The sequence below is a fragment of the Salmo salar genome, chromosome ssa11 (assembly GCF_905237065.1).
Source record: "Salmo salar chromosome ssa11, Ssal_v3.1, whole genome shotgun sequence".
Taxonomy (NCBI): Eukaryota; Metazoa; Chordata; class Actinopteri; order Salmoniformes; family Salmonidae; genus Salmo; species Salmo salar.
Window position 1 is genome coordinate 4,930,911 of NC_059452.1, and position 23,110 is coordinate 4,954,020.

The 23,110-nt window shown below is 41.3% G+C and overlaps 1 protein-coding gene across 1 annotated transcript in view; it reads left to right on the forward strand.

Annotated features, from left to right (window-relative positions):
- The window catches only part of LOC106561900 (C-Jun-amino-terminal kinase-interacting protein 1), a 117,923-nt gene that overhangs the window by 73,650 nt on the left and 21,163 nt on the right, over positions 1-23,110 (forward strand). Inside the window, exons 4-7 of the mRNA XM_014126231.2 lie at positions 2,899-2,980; positions 4,293-5,402; positions 17,406-17,481; positions 20,901-21,073. Coding sequence (XP_013981706.2) covers positions 2,899-2,980; positions 4,293-5,402; positions 17,406-17,481; positions 20,901-21,073 — 1,441 coding nt within the window. The remainder of the gene's footprint in view (positions 1-2,898; positions 2,981-4,292; positions 5,403-17,405; positions 17,482-20,900; positions 21,074-23,110) is intronic.

Below are 23,110 nucleotides of genomic sequence, written 5' to 3' on the forward strand. Positions count from 1 at the left end.
TACACAAACACAAACCGGTTTAGCATGTCCCGAAGCACATCATTAACCAAAGCCTTGAAAACAGTGGGGGCGTTGGTGAGTCCAAATGGCATTACCTGGTACTCATAATGTCCACTGGCTGTGTTGAAGGCTGTCTTCCACTCATCCCCCTCGAATATCTGAACCAGGTGGTAGGCATTTCGAAGGTCCAACTTGGAAAATATGGTGGCCCCCTGGAGAGGTTCAAATGCCGAGGAGGGGTAGGGGGTAACGATTCTTGACAGTAATGTCATTAAGTACCCAGAAGTCAATGCACGGACGCAGGGTCTTGTCCTTCTCCACAAAGAAAAACCCTGCGCCGGCAGGAGATGCAGACGGACGGACGGCCCCAGTGGCCAGAGACTCCTATATGTACTCCTCCATAGCTTTGGTCTCTGGTCCAGACAGAGAATACAAATCAACCCGGAGGTGGTGTAGTGCCTGGGAGAAGATCAATGGCACAATCATAAGGACGGTGCGGGGGAAGAGAAGTAGCACGTGCGTTACTGAACACTTCCAGGAGGTCATGGTATTCTGTGGGGATAGCAGAGACATCCACAGTCTTGCTAACATCCTGAGGCAGATGACTTGAGGAAGGCTGTGCTGCTTGAAGGCAGTGGGAATGGCAAAATGGGCTCCAACCCAGGATGGAGCTTGTGTTCCAATCAATCATCGGATAGTGCTTTTGAAGACAGGAAAATCCCAAAACCACAGGAACATGGGGAGAGGTAATGAGGAGGAACTGTATTGTCTCACTGTGGTTACTAGAAACCCGTAATTGAACAGGCACAGTACTATGGGTGACTTCCCCTATAGAGCGGCCGTCCAGTGCCCTAGCATCCATGGGCACAGAGAGAGGCTGAGTGGAAATACCAAGCTCCGAAGCTATCGTGGCATCCATAAGATTTTCATCAGCCCCAGTCAATGAGCACTTGGAGAGACTGAGATTGGTCTCCCCAAAGCACAAGAGCAAAAAGGGGTGTGCGGGTGATGGGAATTATTGAACTCCCAGTCTGACTCACCATAGTACTGGTACCCACTAGAGACAAGGGTTTCCTAATAGGGCTGGTAGCTATAAAAATGTCCTGCCCCTCCACACTGCAGTCAACAGTTATTATTCATCCTCCATGAGCACTCCCAAACTGATAGCGTAGTTCTTCCCAACTGCATAGGCTCAGGAGTATTCAACTCACCCGTGGTAGATTCACGAGAGAGCTCGGGTGGCTTCGACTCCTTTCGGAAGAGCTGCCTTTTTAAACTTCCGGATTCCATATGAAGTAATCGCGCCATAAATCGGGTGCACGAGTGTGCCTGAGACCAGACCTCCTCTCACACTTGCGGTCCCTTAGGCGTCCATCAATTTGAATGGTTAAGGTGATAAGGGAGTCGAGGCCCACCGGCAGATCCCGAGCAGCTAGCTCATCCTTAACCTCCTCAGATAATCCGTGCAGAAAAGTATCAAAAAGAGACTCCTGATTCCAGGCATTCTCGGCAGCCAACGTGCGAAAGTCCACCTCGTAGTCTGCCATACTACGGGAGTTTTGACGTAAGTCAAGCAGTTTGCTGGCCGCCTTTCTCCCGGATACCGGAGACTCAAAAACTTCTCACCTCTACCATGAATTCCTCCAAATGCACGCAAATGGCAGATTGTTGTTCCCAAACTGCCGTAGCCCAGTAGAGCGCCCTTCCCAACATTAGCCTAATTATATACGCTATCTTCGATCGGTCTGAAGAAAACAAAGATGGATGTAGCTCAAAAATAAGCGAGCACTGGTGTAGAAAACCCCGGCAGACACCAGGATTCTCTGAATATAGCAATGGAGGAGGTAAGTGGGGTTCACTGGGAGTCGGGATAGGCTGTACCAACTCACCACAGATATGGGAAAAAATTACTGGGTGATTGGGGTTTTTCAGAGGTGGCAGACAGTCTGAACCAACTCCCTGATTTTCTCCATAATAGCCTTTAACCCATGGTTGTGGCGTTCCGTCAAGGAACTGCGCCCTTCCAAAAGGCCCTGTAGCAACTCCTGATGTCTCCCAATGGTGGCTCCCTGCAGGGAGACAGCGTGGCAGAGCTGGTCCAAGTCTGCTGGGTCTGTCATGGCCAGTTCGTACTATCAAGGCACAAGGCGAGACCCAAATGCAGACACAGCAGGCAGATGGTTGGAGTCTTACAATGTTTATTAATCCAAAGGGTAGGCAAGAGAATGGTCATGGATGGGCAAAAAGGCCAAAACCAGATCAGAGTCCAGCAGGTACAGAGTGGCAGACAGGCTCGTGGTCAAGGCAGGCAGAATGGTCAGGTAGGCGGGTACAAAGTCCAGAAACAGGCAAAGGTCAAAATCTGGAGGACTAGAAAAAGGAGACTGCAAAAAGCAGGAGAACGGGAAAACCGCTGGTTGACTTGAAAACATACAGGACAAACTGGCACAGAGAGACAGGACACACAGGGATAAATACGCTGGGGAAAACAAACAACACCTTGAGAGGGTGGAGACAATAATGAGGACAGGTGAAACTGATCAGGGTGTGACAAACATATGTTTGGCTCCCATCCTACAGTATCAGCCCCCAGGCTTCTAAAAACAATCCCCCCTCTGTGAGTGTGGGTGTGTTTCACAAGCTTTGAAAAGGGACTACGGGTCCCTTTAAATGCACACCACTGAGCGCAGACAAGACAAAATAATCCCTGGTCATTCAACAGAATAAAAGCTTTGTGTGTATGAAAGAGAGTTAGTGAGAGAGAGAGAAAGAGATTGTGCACATTGACTTTGTGCATCCAAATCTCTCCCACTTTTTTTCTGTCATTCTCTCTCATTTCATCTCTCCGTCTTTTTTTACCATTCTCTCTTGAATTTGATCTCTCTTTTCCCCTCTCAGGATACATTAAACAACAACTCATTTGGTAAGAAGTACAGCTGGCAGGAGAAGGTCTCGCGCTCATCCTCCCCCCTCAAATCAGGTGAGCTGCTTTACAGGAGACTGCTGGCTCATACCACCAGTTTAGTCTTTTAGGGGGTTGATGATTTAGTAGATATAATTAGGCAACACAGCAGTGACTGCAGAATCAACTACTGCCACTAAAACTATATACATATTTTCTATTATCCATTGTAACGTTGTCCAAAATCTTTTTGGATGAATTTCAGTGGCTCATTAGCGTCAGTGACAATGACAATGCCAGTGTAGTCTAGGCTAGCCATATTGAACAGTCTGCTGTGGCTAGCAGCCCAGGGCTACTACAGGTCATAGAATGGCCTCTCTGATCTATATGTAAAACTAGCAGAGAGTGTGTTGAGTTATAGACTAGCACCGCCGATTCAGATGTTAAAAAGATGACCGATGCTGCACAACCTTTAAGCTTCTATTAGCCTAGCTGTCACTAAATGTGTATGGAAAGAAAGGATAACAGAATGAAATAGAAAATGGTTTACTTTTTATTCTTGAAACACATAGGGCTAGTACACATAAACCATTATTTTGAAGTTACATCTGTCTCTCTAATATATAACCGTATCTGCTTTAGGCCCACTAGTCCCAATTTATTTTAGTGCTTTATATTGCAGTTTTCTTGATCAGATATCTCTTGAAAATATATTTCTCCATTCCTATGGCACTTCCTGGTAAAATAATCTATATTGGCCAACTACATACACTCTGGGAAGCATTTGTCTCCTTATAATGACAATATCTGTCTCTGTCCATTGCTTCCCACCCCCAATCATTAGTAATGGTTGTAATTATAAATGAATTTATGAAAAGCTTTTTATACATTGCTCTCAAAGTGTGTATTAGTGTCCTCTGATAGCAGTGACAGCATGGTGAATAGCTAGTATCCCTGCAAGGCTCTAATGGTTTTTGACAGTGGATTATGACATACTAGGTCAATCACATTCTATTTGTTGCCCACTGAATATGATGAGTAATGGGGAATTAGCATGGATCCCAGTGTTACCTAACCAACTAGACATTTCAGATATTGTGTGTGTTTGTCTGTGCATGTTGCTGTTGATCTGTATGTTGTTGTTGTGTGTGTGTTGTCTATGTGTACTGTATGTGAACTGCTGCACATGTTTCCATCTGGGTTTTTAACTATGTGCTATGTGCCCCTGTGTGTGTTTGTGTATTTTCTATGTTAATGTGTACATGTGTGTCTGTGTATGTATGTCTGCATGTTTGCTTGTGTCTGTCTGTGCACCTGCATGTCTGTATGCCTGTGTCTTGTATGAATGTCTGTGTGTCTGCGTATGTTCGGGTCTGTGTCTCTCCCCAAGGTGGGCTGACCTCTCCCCATGAGCACACCTGTCTGAGCGACGCGGACATGCTGCAGCATGGAGGCGGGACGCAGACCAAGGACCGGGGCACATCCACTGACGCTCCCTGCAGACACAAACACACCTTTGGACACACCCACAGTTCCACAGCGGGGACACGCTCCAAACTGCAGGAGAAGCCCCCAGCACCCCCGCATCCCCAAAATGACACACCCGCACCTCTGGGCCCCCCAGGGAAGGGCGAGGGGGGGACACACAGAGAGAAGATTCGCTATCACACAGACGTATGCCTAGAACCCACCGAGGAGATCTATCTGACTCCCGTGCACCGTTCCGAGCAGGACAGCCCATTCCTGTCCCAGCAGCCAGAGCATGGACGCATGTCAATCAGCTCTGACACCGAGGGCCCGCCCCCTTACCAGCCTCTGCCCGACCGGACCAACCCCTCCATTTGTGAGGAGGTTGAGGTGTATGTGCCCCCTCCCTCCTACACCTCCTGTGTGGAGGCTCTCCTCACCCCTCCCTCTACCGCCTCCCCCAAGGAACCCCCAGCCTTAGCCCTGAACCTCAGCCTGAGGGAAGGAGGAGCAGGGGCGGTGGTGAGGGCAGGGGCAGGGGTGGAGTATGTAGATGCCGAGGATGAGACATTTGGGGGAGAGGGTGAGGCTGAGGATAAGAGGGTAAGGGATGTGGGAGGCAGGTGGTATTTGGGACGTGGCGGCTGTGGTGCCCCCCCGAGGACTTTGATGAGCTCGGATGCAAGTGGTCTGTCTTACGACTCTGTGAAGTACACACTCGTTGTGGACGAGCACGCACAGCTCGAACTGGTGAGTCTGCAGCAGTGTTACCAATGTTACAGTGACGACAGCGACTCTGCGACCGTCTATGACAACTGCGTCTCGTCTCCGTATGAGTCGGCCATAGGGGAGGAGTATGAGGAGGAAGAGGAAGAAGAGAAAGAGGACGAGGAGGAGGAGGAGAGAGCGAGAGTGGGAATGGTGAGGAGAGAAGCCACTGCCTGTCTGTCAGAGGACTCTAACCCAGAGGCGAACCTGCACTTCTCTAAGAGGTTCCTCAACATCTTCATGAATGGACAGTCACGATCCTTCAGTAGGTACCACCAGTGAACCACAAGGACACCATCTTGTGTTCAGACACTGCAGTTTCTTACGTTAGGCTTAAAGCGCAACTCCATAATTTTTCAACCTCATTTTCATTATCTCCAGCATAATACCAGTGTCAACATTCGTGAAAACGGCACATTTCTACGTTTTGTAGAAACAAATATAAAGTTCAAAAGTTTTACCCGATGACGCCATCAAAAGTTACAACATTTTAATCCTTAAGAGTTTATTGACTCACTCGTGTGTCAATCTAAGTAACATAATAAAACAAATCTCCATTAAAATCCTTCAGTTTAAGCTAGAGATATCTTTTTTCACAGCCTATAAAGTTGTCACATCATAGTCAACATAGCTACTAGACCTAACATGTTAGTAAACCCGCTACAATCATACAGTACAGTGTACAATCAGCAGCAAGCAGTTTAGCAGTTACACCAGCGGGCCCCGGTGGCAAAAAAATCTATAAAACCAAAAGCTTACCTTGACTTGTAAGCGTTCCAGTGTTGGATAGCCATAGCCAGCTATCTAATATAGCATCCTTCTCTGTTTGACCCGGGTGTTTGAGTAGGCTTAATTAGCTAGCTGCGTTTAGACTCTAGCTAAGTAAGTGAAAGTGAAAAAAATTATATTAGGAAATATAGCTAGCTCTCTCTCTCTCTACTCCCTTCATTCTGGAATACATGAATTTGTTCAAAACTGTTCAACTATTGTCTTTCTCTCTCTTTGAGTCAACTACTCACCACATTTAAGCTGTAGCTTATGCTTTCAGTACTAGATTCATTCTCTGATTCTTCGATTGGGTGAACAACATGTCAGTGCATGCTGCAAGAGCTCTGATAGGTTGGAGGATGTCCTCCGGAAGTTGTCATAATTACGGTGTAAGTCTATGGAAGGGGGTGAGAACCATGAGCCTCCTAGGTTATGTATTGAAGTCAATTTATCCAGAGGAGGACAGAAGCTAGCTAGCAAAAAAAACAATAAAAATTTTTAAAACTGTAGTACTAGTGGGTATTTGAATAGGAAAGTCAGAAATAGCGATATAAAAAATGCCTTAACTTTGATGATCTTCTTCTGTTGGCACTCCAAAAGGTCCCAGCTTAGGTCATGTCATATATTGAGAGAAGCATTACATTTCAAATAACAGCTGCATTCTGTGCATAAATTAGCCTGAAAATCAGGTATGAATGACAACAATATTGCAAGTCACACCAATGTAAATTTCCCCTTAAAGTCAGCTGACCTGCAGCCCTGGTTCTGCTAAATTAGTGAAATTGTGGACAATTATATGTTTTCTGGATCAGAACGACCTTGAGATCACCATGAATTGAATTTCAGTATATTCGAAAATATGATGCACCCAAATCCTATTTACAGTATTTTATTTATATTTTTTTTAGGCAGGGTGGAGTCCCATTGAGACCAAGGTCTCTTTTAGAAGGGAACGCTGAATGACAAACACATAGGCAATCTAGGCAGCATAGGAAATATACAAAGAAAATGCTGAATAAAATCATAAGAATCAATCACATTCCTCAGTGAAGAGGTCCTCAACCAACAATCTGATTTGCCCGAAAGGCACCAATGCATCCAATTGCGGAGTATTCTGAAGATTGTTCCATAAATGAGGTGCAAAGAAACTAAAAGCTGTTTTACTTAAATCTGGTTTTAGAAGGAATTTCAGAAGGAATTTCAAGACTTGGCCACAGCTGTGACCAGGTATCGTATCTCACATTTCTATAGGTTAGTAATGAGTTAGGTAATGCTGGAGTTTTTGCAAAACAGAATGCAATGTTTCAACCTATGCGTCGTCAGAGGCCCAGCCTACTTTTTGATAGAGAAAACCTGTCACTCCTGGTAAAAAGAAGTGTGCTCTGGTAAACCGCATCTAACAGCATAAATAAAGTGCCAACTGCATTCATGTAGATGACGTCACCATAGTATAGGACAGCTTCTCAGCTTCTTAGTTAACTTATTTATATGTTTTTAAAAGACAACTTATTGTCTTATCCAAATGCCCAAGCAGGGACACAATCAATGTGGGCACAATCCATGGTACAGATGTTTAAATATTAAGAATCATTGTTGTGCGCTCTAGAAAACAACATGTACTTTGTTTTTCCCGCATTCAATAATTATTTAAGGTCAATAAGTGTTTTTTGTAAGACAATGAAAAGCAGTCTGTAGGTCAGAGTGCCTGGTCCACAGTGGGGGCAAAAGAATACACAACAGTATCATCCGCATACAGGAGCAGATTACAATTTTTTCCACAGACAACCCTATATTGCTAATGTTTTCACACCCCTTGACCTTTACACATTTTGTTGTGTTACAGCCTGAATTTAAAATGGATTAAATTAAGATGTTGTGTCACTGATCTACAGAGAATACCTCAAAATGTCAGAGTGGAATTTTCTTTGTAGAATTTTCTTTTAAATTAAAACATTTTTTAAAGCTGACATGTCTTAAGTTAATAAGTATTCAACCCCTTTGTTATGGCAAGCCTAAATAAGTTCAGGAGTAAAAATGTGGCCCGATTCAAGAAACTAGGGGTATGTTGCAAGTCAGGACTTCGCAGGAGAGCCGTTTGAAAGTAAAAAATATGTTTTTATCTAATTGCGTTTTTTTGGCAGAAATACCTTCTCGAACATGTAAACTTTCATGTGCCTTAATAACAAACTGTTATGCCATCTGCAAATACGAATAAAGTTGTTAAATTACAAGCCTAGTTGGTTTAGCCAAAGAAAAAGTCAGGAACCTTCCCGATAGCCATGATTGGCTGAGATAATGAGTGGGCTGGACATGCCGAGAGATACGTTTCAGATTGGTCTGCGGTGTAGCATCTTGTGTCTATAAAATGAGCTGCTCGTTATATGTAGAAAGTACTTTCTACTGCAGTTTTTCAAAAGATATAACGTTAGTCATGGAGAATTGCAAATATGTTGCTACTGCTCTCAATAACATTGCTGCCCTGAATTTATTAGGCGCTAGCAACAAAGGTCAGTGGGAAGAAGTTGTGATGGACTACTTTCTGGAGGACGATCGTGCCATGTTGACTCTCTCTGACTCCGAAAATGAATCAGACGATGATGAAATCCCTGATTTAGGTAAAAACATTTTCATTGAAGAAGACATTGTAGAGTCTTCCGATGACAGTGATGTGGAAGAAATGGCAGTCAACAGTGTTGTCACGGAAGAAGTTGACCGAGTTTTGAAATCATTGGAACACAATGGGCCAAACAAGCTGTGCAAACTAAATGGAAACGACACAGGGCGTTTTATTTAATAAAAGGGGTTAAAGTCTGCCGTGAAGCTTTCATCCATGTATACGGGTAAGAATCTAGCTACAGTTTCAGATATTATAGGTTTCTAATTTTGTCAGAAAGTTGTTTTCATTGCAAGTTAAGGCTTGCTGTTAGCTAGCCAGCTGGAGTTCGATGGCTGGCTTGCTAGCTAACATTGAACCTATTTGGTTAACTTTAGCTAGCTAATGACAATCGGTTTGTATTGCTAGTAATGTTACTCTATGGATCGGGATTATAGTTAATTTTTTAGCTAGCTAATGTTAACGTGACATGTCTAAACAAAAGACCCCAAATTAAAGCTTGCTGTTAGCTGAGGTTAGATGGCTGGCTTGCTAGCTAACATGAACTTACATGTATGACGTGTGTGTAATGTTAGTGATATTTTCTCAGAATGCCATTTCGCATTGCTAGTTATAGCTTAATGTTAGCTAGCTAACATTGAATCTATTTGGTTAACTTAGCTAGCTTTGACAATTGGTTTGTACGGCTAGTTAAAGCTTGCTGTTAGCTAACGTTAGCCAGCTGAAGTATGATGGTTGGCTTGCTAGCTAACATTGAACCTATTTGGTTAACTTTAGCTAGCTATGACGATCGGTTTGTATTGCTAGTAATGTTACTTTATGGGTTGGGTTTATAGTTAATTTTTTAGCTAGCTAGCTAACGTTAATGTGACATGTCTAAACAAAAGACCCCAAATTAAAGCTTGCTGTTAGCTAGCTAACGTTAGATGACTGGCTTGCTAGCTAACATTAACTTACGTGTATGAAGTGTGTGTAATTTAGTGATGTTTTCTCAGAATGCCTTTTCACATTGCTAGTTATAACGTAATGTTAGCTAGCTAACTAGCTAACACTGATCCTATTTGGTTAACTTTAGCTAGCTATGACAATCGGTTTGTATTGCTAGTTAAAGCTTGCTGTTTGCTAGCCAGCTGACGTTAGATGGCTGGCTAGCTAGCTAACATTACGTGTATGAACTGTGTCTAGTGATGTTATTTCAGAATGCCATTTCGCATCTATTGTATAATAATGCTAAAATATTTTTATCTGGAATTTGTCTTTCAGCATCAGGAGAACACACCTGACTCTCCTCCACCAGTCATACAAGGAGAATGGCAGTACACAGATCAAGCAGTACCAGCACTTTAGGTGGTTTACAGCTTTGATGCTTTGGAGCCTGATGATGTCGCCAAGGAGAGTGCAGACTGTCGGGACCAGGTTACAGCAGCTGCGCAACGCTGACATCCTTCCTCCCATAGATGGTCTGCATGTACAAGCACCACCTGGACTGGACACAGCTGGACAAACTTGTCTTTTTGAGAAGATCAGGGAGTTTTGCGACAAAGAGGCTATGGACATCACATGCCCTACACCAAAGTCAAGGTCAGGATAGAAACAGGCTCTCTCCTTACACAAATGCAATACGTTGCTGCTACTATATTTTTCTATCCTGCTACTCAGCCACTTTACCCCTGATTGTATGCATATACAGTTGAAGTCAGAAGTTTACATATACTTTAGCCAAAAACATTTAAACTCAGTTTTTCACAATTCCTGACATTTAATCCTAGTAAAAATTCCCTGTCTTAGGCCAGTTAGGATCGCCACTTTACTTTAAGAATGTGAAATGTCGGAATAATAGTAGAGAGAATGATTTATTTAAGCTTTTATTTATTTCATCACATTCCCAGAGGGTTAGAAGTTTACATACACTCAATTAGTATTTTGTAGCATTGCCTTTAAATTGTTTAACTTGGGTCAAACATTTCGGGTAGCCTTCCACAAGCTTCCCACAAAAAGTTGGGTGAATTTTGGCCCATTCCTCCTGACAGAGCTGGTGTAAGTGAGTCAGGTTTGTAGGCCTCCTTGCTCGCACACGCCTTTTCAGTTCTGCCCACAAATGTTCTATGGGATGGAGGTCAGGGCTTTGCGATGGCCACTCCAATACCTTAACTTTGTTGTTTTCAAGTCATTTTGCCACAACGTTGAAAGTATGCTTGGGGTCATTGTCCATTTGGAAGACGCATTTGCGACCAAGCTTTAACTTCCTGACTGATGTCTTGAGATGTTGCTTCAATATATCCACATCATTTTCCCACCTCATGATGCCATCTATTTTGTGAAGTGCACCAGTCCCTCCTGCAGCAAAGCACCCCCACAACATGATGTTGCCACCCCCGTGCTTCACAGTTGGGATGGTGTTCTTCGGCTTGCAAGCATCCCCCTTTTTCCTCCAAACATAATGATGGTCATTATGGCCAAACAGTTCTATTTTTGTTTCATCAGACAAGAGGACATTTCTCCAAAAACTACAATCTTTGTCCCCATGTGCGGTTGTAAACCGTAGTCTGGCTTTTTTATGTCAGTTTTGGAGCAGTGACTTCTTCATTTCTGAGTGGCCTTCCAGGTTATGTTGATATATGACTCATTTTACTGTGGATATACATATTTTGTACCTGTTTCCTCCAGCATCTTCACATTTTTACATTTAGCAGACATTCTTATCCAGAGCGACTTACAGCAGTGAATACATACATTTCATGCATTTTTTTTTGTACCGGCCCCCCGTGGGAATCAAACCCACAACCATGGCGTTGCACACACCATGCTCTACCAACTGAGCCACAAGGTCCTTTGATGTTGTTCTGGGATTGATTTGCACTTTTCGCACCAAAGTATGTTCATCTCTAGGAGACAGAGCGTGTCTCCTTCCTGAGCAGTTTGACGGCTGCGTGGTCCCATGGGATTTATACTGGCGTACTATTGTTTGTACAGATGAACGTGGTACCTTCAGGCATTTGGAAATTGTTCCCAAGGATGAACCAGACTTGGAGGTCTAAAAAAAAAATTCTGAGGTCTTGACTGATTTCTTTTGATTTTCCCATGATGTCAAGCAAAGAGGCACTGTATTTGAATGTAGGCCTTGAAATACATCCACAGGTACACCTCCAATTGACTCAAATTATGTCAATTAGCCAGAAGCTAATCAGACGCTTCTAAAGCCATGAAATCATTTTCTGGAATTTTCCAAGCTGTTTAAAGGCACAGTCAACTTAGTGTATGTAAACTTCTGACCTACTTGAATTGTGATACAGTGAATTATAAGTGAAATAATCTGTCTCTAAACAATTGTTGGAAAAATGACTTGTGTCATGCACAAAGTAGATGTCCTAACCAACTTGCCAAACTATAGTTTGTTAATAAGAAATTTGTGGAGTGGTTGAAAAACATGTTTTAATGACTCCAACCTAAGTGTATGTAAACTTCCGACTTCAACTGTACGTATGGAATACTATATAAAGTATGCTAACGTATTGAAGGCATTTGGGCAGTGGTATAAAGTACTTCAGTATTAATTCTTTAAAGTACTACTTAAGTTTTTTGGGGGGGTATCTCTACATTACTTTACTATTAATATTTTTGGCAACTTTTACTTTTACTTCACTACATTCCAAAATAAAATAATCTACTATTACTCCATACATTTCCCCTAACACCCAACGTGTCCAATTCACACACTTATCAAGAGAACATCCCTGGTCTTCCCTACTGCATCTGATCTGGCAGACTCACTAAGCAAAAATGCTTTGTTTGTAAATTATGTCTGAGTGTTGGAGTGTGCCCCTGGCTATCCGTCAATAAAATAAATTAAAAAAATTAAATTGTGCCGTCTGGTTTTAATCAAGTATGACAATTTAGGACTTTTTCCACCACTGGATGTGGCTGGCGGTTATAGCATTTCTTTCACATGACCCATCAATTTAGACAAGTGTGTCTGGGTAAGCATCATCTAATATCTATAAAATATTTTATAAAATTCCAGGTAAACTTTTTGTTTACCTGGAATTTTTCCATATTGTTGGCTACTACCACTTTTAGTCTTAATCTTTACTACACTAATCACTGTTAAGCACATGACCTCACAGGGGAATCCTTAAAGAGATGGGTGGGGCTGGCTTAAGAGGGTGCGAACAATGCTGAATGGGTGTAGATAAAGGAGAGCTCTCTAGTAGGTTCCAAAACATTCAAAAACATTTGTCTCAAAAGTGAGTTTACAAGTTTATTAACTTTCAAAGCAGAATTACTTTACCATTCTTCCTCAAAAATTTAGTGTATGATATATCATTATGTATCTCTGAGTCTCTACTTTTACCCAATTTAAAAAAAAGAATTTCAAATGTTGCTACATGAGACCGATTGAGCCGTTCAGTCACAAATGTGCTTACCAAATTGCAAAATAAATTGCATTGACTCATCCGTGTTCAATAATAGGGATTAACATGATTTTTGAATGACTATCTCATCTCGGTACGCTACACATACAAATATCCATAGGGACCCTCAATCGAGTAGGGAATTTTAAGTACAGATTAAACCACAAAGTTCAGGGAGGTTTTTCAATGCCTCGCAAAGAACGGATCCGATTGTTAGATGTGTAAAAAACAGACACTGAATATTCATTTGAGCATGGTGAAGTTATTCATTTCACTTTGGATGACGTATCAATACAGCCAGTCACTACAAAGATACAGGCATCATTCCTAACTCAGTTGTTGGAGAGGATGGAAACTGCTCTGGGATTTCACCATGAGGCCAATGGTGATTTTAAAATAGTTACAGAGTTTAATGACTGTGATAGAAGAAAACTGGGGATGGATTAACAACATTGTAGTTACTCCACAATACTAACCTAAATGATAGAGTGAAAAGAAGTAAGTCCGTACATACTAAAAATATTCCAAAAGATGCACCCTGTTTGCAACAAAGCAGTTAAGTAATGCTGAAAAAATGTGGCAAAGAAATTTACTTTTTGTTCTGAATACAAAGCGTTATGTTTCGGGCAAATCCAACACAACACATCACTGAGTACCACTCTTCATATTTTCCAGCCCGGTGGTGGCTGCATCACATTATGGGTATGCTTGTCATCAGCAAGGACTAGGGACTTTGTTAGGATAAAAAAAATGGAAAACACCTATAAGCAGAGGAAAACCTGTTTCATGCTTTCCAAAAGACACTGGGAGACAAATTCACCTTTCAGTAACCTAAAACAATAACCTAAAACACAAAGCCAAATCTACACTGGAGTTGCTTACCAAGACGCCATTGAATGTACCAGAGTGGCCGAGTTACAGTTTTGAATTAAATCGGCTTAAAACTCTATGGCAAAACTTGACTCTCTAGCAATAACCAACAATCAACTTGAAGAATTTTAAAAAGAATAATGGGCAAATATTGCACAATCCAGGTGTGGAAAGCTCTTAGAGACTTAACCAAAAAGATTTACAGCTGCAATTGGTGCTTCTACAAAGTATTGACTCAGGGGAGTGAAGACTTACACTACCGTTCAAAAGTTTGGGGTCACTTAGAAATGTCCTTGTTTTTGAAAGAAAAGCACCATTTTTTGTCCATTAAAATAACATCAACATTGATCAGAAATACAGTGTAGACATTGTTAATGATGTAAATGACTATTGTAGCTGGAAATGGCAGATTTTTTTATGGAATATCTACATAGGCGTACAGAGGCCCATTATCAGCAACCGTCACTCCTGTGACCCAATGGCACGTTGTGTTAGCTAATCCAAGTTTATCATTTTAAAAGGCTAATTGATCATTAGAAAACCATTTTGCAATTATGTTAGCACAGCTGAAAACTGTTGTTCTGATTAAAGAAGCAATACAACTGGCCTTTAGACTAGTTGAGTATCTGGAGCATCAGCATTTGTGGGTTTGATTTCAGGCTCAAAATGGCCAGAAACAAAGACCTTTCTTCTGAAACTCATCAGTCCATTCTTGTTCTGAGAAATGAAGGCTATTCCATGCAAGAAATTGCCAAGGAACTGGAGATCTCGTACAACGCTGTGTACTACTCCCTTCACAGAACAGCACAAACTGGCTCTAACAAGAATAGAAAGAGGAGTGGGAGGCCCAACTGAGCAAGAGGACAAGTACATTAGAGTGTCTAGTTGGAGAAACAGATGCCTCACAAGTCCTCAACTGGCAGCTTCATTAAATAGTACCCGCAAAGCACCAGGCTCAACATCAACAGTGAAGAGGCATCTCCAGGATGCTGGCCTTCTGGGCAGAGTTCCTTTGTGTTCATTTGCCCTTCTTTATTTTTTCTTTTCATTGGCAGATCTGAGATACAGTTGAAGTCAGAAGTTTACATATATCTTAGCCAAATACATTTAAACTCAACTGACATTTAATCCTTGTAAACAATCCCTGTCTTAGGTAAGTTAGGATCGCCACTTTATTTTAACAATGTGAAATGTCAGCTTTTATTTATTTCATCAAATTCCCAGTGGGTCAGAAGTTTACGTACACTCAATTAGTATTTGGTAGCATTGCCTTTAAATTGTTTAACTTGTGTCAAAAGTTTTGGGTAGCCTTCCACAAGCTTCCCACAATAGGTTGGGTGAATGTTGGCCCATACCTCCTGACAGAGCTGGTGTAACTGAGTCAGGTTTGTAGGCCTCCATGCTCGCACATGCTTTTTCAGTACTGCCCACAAATGTTCAATGGGATTGAGGTCAGGGCTTTGTGATGGCCACTCCAATAGCTTGACTTTGTTGGCCTTAAGCCATTTTGCCAGAACTTCGGAACTATACTTGGGGTCATTGTCCATTTGGAAGACCCATTTGTGACCAAGCTTTAACTTCCTGACTGATGTCTTGAGATGTTGCTTAAATATATCATAATTTTCATTTCCTCATGATGCCATCTATTTTGTGAAGTGCACCAGTCCCTCCTGCAGCAAAGCTCCCACACAACATGATGCTGCCACCCCCGTGCTTCACAGTTGGGATGGTGTTTTTTGGCTTGCAATCCTCCCCCTTTCTCCTCCAAACATAACGATGGTCATTATGGCCAAACAGTTCTATTTTTGTTTCATCAGACCAGAGGACATTTCTCCAAAAAGTACGATCTTTGTCCCCATTGCAAACCGTAGTCTGGCTTTTTTTGTGGCTGTTTTGGAGCAGTGGCTTCTTCCTTGCTGAGTGGCCTTCCAGGTTATGTCAATATAGGACTCATTTTACTGTGGATATAGATACTTTTGTATCTGTTTCCTCCAGAATCTTCACAAGGTCCTTTGCTGTTGTTCTGCGATTGATTTGCACTTTTCGCACTAACGTACGTTCATCTCTAGGAGACTTAACGCGTCTCCTTCCTGAGCGGTATGACGGCTGCATGGTCCCATGGTGTTCATACTTGCGTGCTATTGTCTGTACAGATGAACATGGTACCTTCAGGCGTTGGAAATTGCTCCCAAGGATGAACCAGTCTTGTGGAGGTCTACAATTTTGTTTCTGAGGTCTTGACTGATTTCTTTTGATTTTCCCATGATGTCAAGCAAAGAGGCACTGAGTTTGAAGGTAGGCCTTGAAATAAATCCACAGGTGCACCTCCAATTGACTCAAATTATGTTATTTAGCCTATCAGAAGCTTCTAAAGCCATGACATCATTTTCTGGAATTTTCCAAGCTTTTTAAAGGCACAGTCAACTTAGTGTATGTAAACTTCGTACCCGCTGGAATTGTAATACAGTGAATTATAAGTTCAATAATTTGTCTGTAAACAATTTCTGGAAAAATTACTTGTGTCATGCACAAAGTAGATGTACTAACCGACTTGCCAAAAGTGTAGTTTGTTGACAAGAAATGTATGGAGTGGTTAAAAAACGACTTCAACTGAATTGCTTTTTCTTTGCAACTCTGTCTAGAAGGCCAGCATCCTGGAGTTGCCTCTTCACTGTTGACTTTGAGACTGGTGTTTTGCGGGTACGATTTAATGAAGCTGCCAGTTGAAGACTTGTGAGGCATCTGTTTCTCCAACTAGACACTCTAATGTACTTGTCCTCTTGCTAAGTTGTGCCTCCCACTCTTCTTTCTGTTCTTTGTTTCTGGCCATTTTGAGCCTGTAATAGAACCCACAAACGCTGATGCTCCAGATACTCAACTAGTCTAAAGAAGGCCAGTTTTATTGCTTCTTTAATCAGAACAACAGTTTTTCAGCTGTTCTAACATAATTGCAAAAGGGTTTTCTAATGATCAATGATCCTTTTAAAATGATAAACCTGGATGAGCTAACACAATGTGGCATTGGAACCTAGGAGTGATGCTTGCTGATAATGGGCCTCTGTACACCTATGTAGGTATTTCATAAAACATCTGCCGTTTCCAGCTACAATAGTCATTTACAACATTAAAAATGTCTACACTGTATTTCTGATCAATGTTGATGTTATTTTAATGGACAAAAAAAATGCTTTTCTTTCAGAAACAAGGACATTTCTAAGTGACCCAAACTTTTGAACAGTAGTGTATGTATTCGATATATTTCTGCATTTCATTTTCAATACATTTGCAAAAACATTCTACAAATATTTTTCACTTCATTATTATGGGTTATTATCAGTAGATGGGGGAGAAAAACCATCAGTTTCATCCAGGCTGTAACACAACAAAATGTGGAATAAGTCAAGGAGTATGAATACTTTCTGAAGGCAATGTAGACTTTAAAAAATACTGGACCCAGAGATGAATCTTGTTGGATGCCTTTTATTAAATAAGGGATAAATAAACAAAGTGATTGTTGTAAGTACAGTGTGTATTCTGTTCGGTATACTTTGAAAACAGTACTTCAGAATAAAAATGAATCCTCTTTTGCTTTCGACTCCTCCAGGTGGAAAGTCGTTTGGCTTGTTCTCCTGCTTCATTAATGGGGAGGAGAGGGAACAGAGTCACAGAGCCGTCTACAGGTGAGATATACCTTTATTATCATCATCACATCATTATTTTCTTGTCACCATCATCATTGTCGTCAACTGCACTACTGCTAATGAAATTTGGTAGGTATTTATACAAAGCGACTTATTAAGAACATACTTTCAGTATATAAACTCAGCAAAAAAAGAAACGTCCCTTTTTCAGGACCCTGTTTTTCAAAGATAATTCGTAAAAATCGAAATAACTTCACAGATCTTCATTGTAAAAAGTTTAAACATGCTTATTCAATGAACCATAAACAATGAATGAACTTGCACCTGTGGAACGGTCGTTAAGACACTAACAGGTTACTGATGGTAGGCAATTAAGTTTTGGAAACATAGGACACTAAAGAGGCCTTTCTACTGACTCTGAAAAACACCAAAATAAAGATGCCCAGGATCCCTGCTCATCTGCGTGAACGTGCCTTTTGCATGCTGCATGGAGGCATGAGGACTGCAGATGTGGCCAGGGCAATAAATTGTAATATGCGTACTGTGAGACGCCTAAGACAGCACTACAGGGAGACAGGATGAACAGCTGATCATCCTCGCAGTGGCAGACCATGTGTAACAACACCTGCACAGGATCGGTACATCCAAACATCACACCTACGGGACAGGTACAGGATGGCAACAACAACTGCCCAAGTTACACCAGGAATGCACAATCCCTCCATTAGTGCTTAGACTGTCCGCAATAGTGTGAGAGAGGCTGAACTGGGGGCTTATAGGCCTGTTGTAAAGCAGGTCCTCACCAGACATCACCGGCAACAACGTCGCCTATGGGCACAAACCCACCGTCGCTGGACCAGACAGGACTGGCAAAAAGTGCTCTTCACTGACGAGTCGCGGTTTTGTCTCACCAGGGGTGATGGTCGGATTTGCGTTTATCGTCGAAGGAATCAGCGTTACACCGAGGCCTGTACTCTGGAGTGGGATTGATTTGGAAGTGGAGGGTCCGTCATGGTCTGGGGCGGTGTGTCACAGCATCATCGGACTGAGCTTGTTGTCATGGTAGGCAATCTCAACGCTGTGTGTTACAGCGAAGACATCCTCCTCCCTCATGTGGTACCCTTCCTGCAGGCTCATCCTGACATGACCCTCCAGCATGACAATGCCACCAGCCATACTGCTCCTTCTGTGCAAGATTTCCTGCAAGACATGAATGTCAGTGTTCTGCCATGGCCAGCGAAGAGCCCGGATCTCAATCCCATTGAGCACGTCTGGGATCGGAGGGTGAGGTCTAGGGCCAGATACCTGATACTGATTGTTACTTTTGATTTTGACCCCCCCTTTGTTCAGGGACACAACCATTTCTGTTAGTCACATGTCTGTGGAACTTGTTCAGTTTATGTGTCAGTTGTTGAAACTTGTTATGTTCATACAAATATTTACACATGTAAACGTAATTTACGTCATTCCACAAATAGGGTACATTTTCGTCCCTTTGATATTTTCAGTAGAAATTGTGCACAAATAGTGCATTTTAAAAGACTGTTACAGTATATTAAATTAAGTTTCATTTAATGTTGACCACATGGACAAGCCAATAAATACATTTTTTATGAAGTGCCAAAAATCTGCATTTTGTAATGTCACTTGCCATGTGACTTCTGGGAACATTTTAACCCACTTAACCTCAACATTTCTCCACGTTTTCACCATCATTGTAAAGTCATAGTTAAAGTAATTTCCGAAGATTATTGATTTCATGCGATTAGTGATATAATTTATGTCTGTTTCTCATATTAAGGTCAACCCCTGTTACGTGAACTAAACTCTCATTTTAATATGGTGAAACTATTCCTTTTTAAAGGGATACTGCGAGATTTGGGGATTTAGCTCTTTATTCTACTTACCTAGTCAGATGAACTCATCAATACCATTGTTATGTCTCGGCATGCAGTTTGGAGGTAATTGACATTAGCTTATCGTTAGCATCGCAAGATTTGCTGGTATTCTCCAGGTACAGTCATTGGGAATAATAATTTGTTCTTAACTGACTTGCCTAGTTAAATAAAGGTTAAATAAAAAATAAATAAACAGTAGCTAGCTCCTCTCAAAAGCAGGGAAATATACTTTCTAACTATTCCAAAGCTGGTTGGTTGGTCATTTATAGTCATACATACAAATTTTTATTTTATAAATTCTCACAGCACACTCACAAATTATATTGGACATGTGATGGAACTACCAGCTATCTAGCTCAGAACTGAAGCATTGTCTGTTGACTTGATAGGTTGCACATAGCCTTTTCTTGCGCCTACGGCAGATAAAAAAATGCATATTTTTCATCAAATAGTTTGAAAAATAACTGCATTTAAAACAACTAGAATTGAAATTGTATAGTTTTATATATACTTGTAAAAATACATAGAAAGTGCTAACCACCCAGCTTTGGAGTAGCTAGAAGATATTTTTTCCATGCTTTTGAGATGAGCTGGCTACTTTGAGGCTTCCAGCAATTGTGCTAAGCTAACTATGATCTAATGTCAATTATCTTTAAACTAAGCATTGGGCCAGTATCCAAAAGTTTGCTAGTTTGAATCCCCAAGCCAGCAAGGTGGAAAAATCTGGAGTCATAAAATCAATTAAATAAGTGTGTTATTTGGCAGGTCACAGATCGGCTCTCAGAAAAATTCAACCCCCCCAGACCTCTTGAAAGCAAAAAATACAATAACATTTTCAATAAATATTGAGTGTTTGACTGATTTGGACACAGATTTTGCCAAACCAACGGGCTCAATGCGCGTCGTTTGGTGTATTGTTGGTCTGTGTTCAACAGAAAGGGCCAACACTACAGTGAAATTCATGGAAGTACTACCACAGAAATGTTTCAATTTGGTGATCCTTTTACCATTACTCGTAACTTCATCATACATTTGAACAGTATAAGACAAGTAATCCTTCATGTACTGTCATGCACCCTCTGTTTACAAAACAAGAGATTAAAACACGCTTATATTTTGGGTTCTGATGGGGTATGACAGTTGTACTAAGCTTATGAGGCAAGTTATATTCTTCAAGAATCAATGGGTATACCCCTGTATAATTAATTCAAAAGTAAAAAAATGTATGTAGCAACTACAGATTACCCCTTTAAGGAATACAAATATTAAACAGTTTGATCATGATGATTGAACCAAATGAATCATGACACATGGCACCAAATGACACATGACACAGCAGGAGTATTTCTTAGCTATGGTGTTTGACCACTATAAGCAGTTCAGTTGTATATCTGTGAATCTTATAAACTGAGTGCACTGTATCTATTACCAGCCAAAGTATACAGGTGTGGACTTGAACGTTACACAATTAAAAAAGTGTCTCTCTAAGCATGAACAGGTTCTAAAATCTGACATGTTGTTCTGTCTGGCTGTTTGTCCCTGTTTCTGTGACAACTACAGGTTTGTCCCTCGCCATAATGACGAGCTGGAGTTGGAGGTTGATGACCCTCTATTGGTGGAGGTACAAGCAGAGGATTACTGGTACGAAGGCTACAACATGCGTACAGGCACCCGCGGCATCTTCCCTGCTTACTACGCCATAGAGGTCTTCAAGGAGCCAGAGAGCTTCAAAGGTGCAGTGCTTTGATCCCTGCTTATTTAGACAGTGCTAAAATGCTAAATGAGTATTTGCAGCACATTAAAGGGGCAATCTGTAGTTCAAACAATAACAAAGCCAACACCCCGCCATTGATTTGGTAAACAGCTGAGGGATGGGACTGAAGAAATGTAACCACTCATCAGAGCTATGGATGCAAGGACTGACCATTCATGATATCAAAATGATAGCCTCAAAACATGGTAAAAACTATGTAATAGGCCATGTAACTATTTACAATTAAATTGTTTACACACAGTGGAGTAAAACAAGCTGATAGTTTTTAACTAAACTCATGAGAATGTAGAAGTAATATTCTTCAAGAATCAATGTGTCTACAGTATATAATAAATTTAAAAGTCTAAACATGGACGTAACAACTGCAGATTGCCTCTTTAAGGAGCGCAAATATTAAATAGTTTGATCCTCATAACCAAATGATTCAAGCACATGACATTGTAAGTAAAGTCATATTTCTTTGCCATGGTGTGTAAGCAATCACAGATTGCCCCTTTAAAGAACACTATTGTGTTGACAGCTCTATAGGTGAAGATATTGATGCACATTACAGTACTAATGGCATTGAACTAACCTTGTGTAGAGCACTTTAACCCTCCCTTCTGTTCCGGGTCAAATGACTATTTTACGTATTTTTTCAACCTTGACCCTTCATCTGCTTTCATAAGTATGGGTCTCAAACTTGCAAAACACGTAATGAAACAAATTAAATAAAAATTTAACCCGGTACCGGAAAAGTGACATGATGTTCTGAGTAGATTTTATCCGCAATTTGACCTCGAACTTGGTCTATATACATATATATATCGAAACAAACTGCTTACTGCACAGAAATGGTGCAACCATGGTGATTACATAAAGTAGATATATACGTGATCACATAGAAATGGGAGTTGACATGTCATTCTCATTGAAAGCAAGTCTGATAAGCAGTAGATCTGTTCTATGTACACTATTTCTATGCTCCCCCTCCATAAGTAACATTTTTGTGTCTTTTTACATTCAGTTCTGCACACCAGCTTCAAACAGCTGATAATACATTATGTTTGCAGTTCTCACTAAAGGCATGCTCCAATGAGCGCTTCTTTAGCTAGATAGCCAGCTAAACTTTTCTTAACACTAATCCTCCAAGAACCAGGCTGGAGATATAATTTGAAGATTGAATTTCAGAAGTCTAAAACTGTACGCACAAAAGTTATTAGCACAGCATGACAAAAGGTAAGTATGATATTCTCACATACACTACCGAAAAAAAGTTTTAGAGTTCTATTTTCTAAATTGTAGAATAATAGTGAAAACATCAAAACTATGACATAACACATATGGAATCATTTAGTAAACAAAAAAGTGTTAAACAAATCTAAATATATTTTATATTTGAGATTCTTCAAATAGCCACCCTTTGCCTTGATGACAGCTTTGCACACTCTTGGCATTCTCTCAACCAGCTTCACCTGGAATGCTTTTCCAACAGTATTGAAGGAGTTCCCACATATTCTGCTTTTCCTTCACTCTGCGGTCCAACTCATCCCAAACCATCTCAATCAGGTTGAGGTCGGGTGATTGTGGAGGCCAGGTCATCTGATGCAGCACTCCATCACTCTCCTTCTTGGTAAAATAGCCCTTACACAGCCTGGAGGTTGTTGGGCCATTGTCCTTTTGAAAAACAAATAATAGTCCCACTAAGCCCAAAGCAGATCGGATGGCGTATCACTGCAGAATGCTGTGGTAGCCATGCTGGTTAAGTGTGCCTTGAATTATAAGTAAATCACAGACAGTGTCACCAGCAAAGCACCCCCACACCATAACACCTCCTCCTCCATGCTTTACGGTGGGAAATACACATGCGGATATCATCCGTTCACCCACATCGCGTCTCACAAAGACATGGCAGTTGGAACCAAAATTCTCCAATTTGGACTCCAGACCAAAGGACAAATTTCCACTGGTCTAATCTCCATTGCTTGCGTTTCTTGGCCCAAGCAAGTCCCTTCTT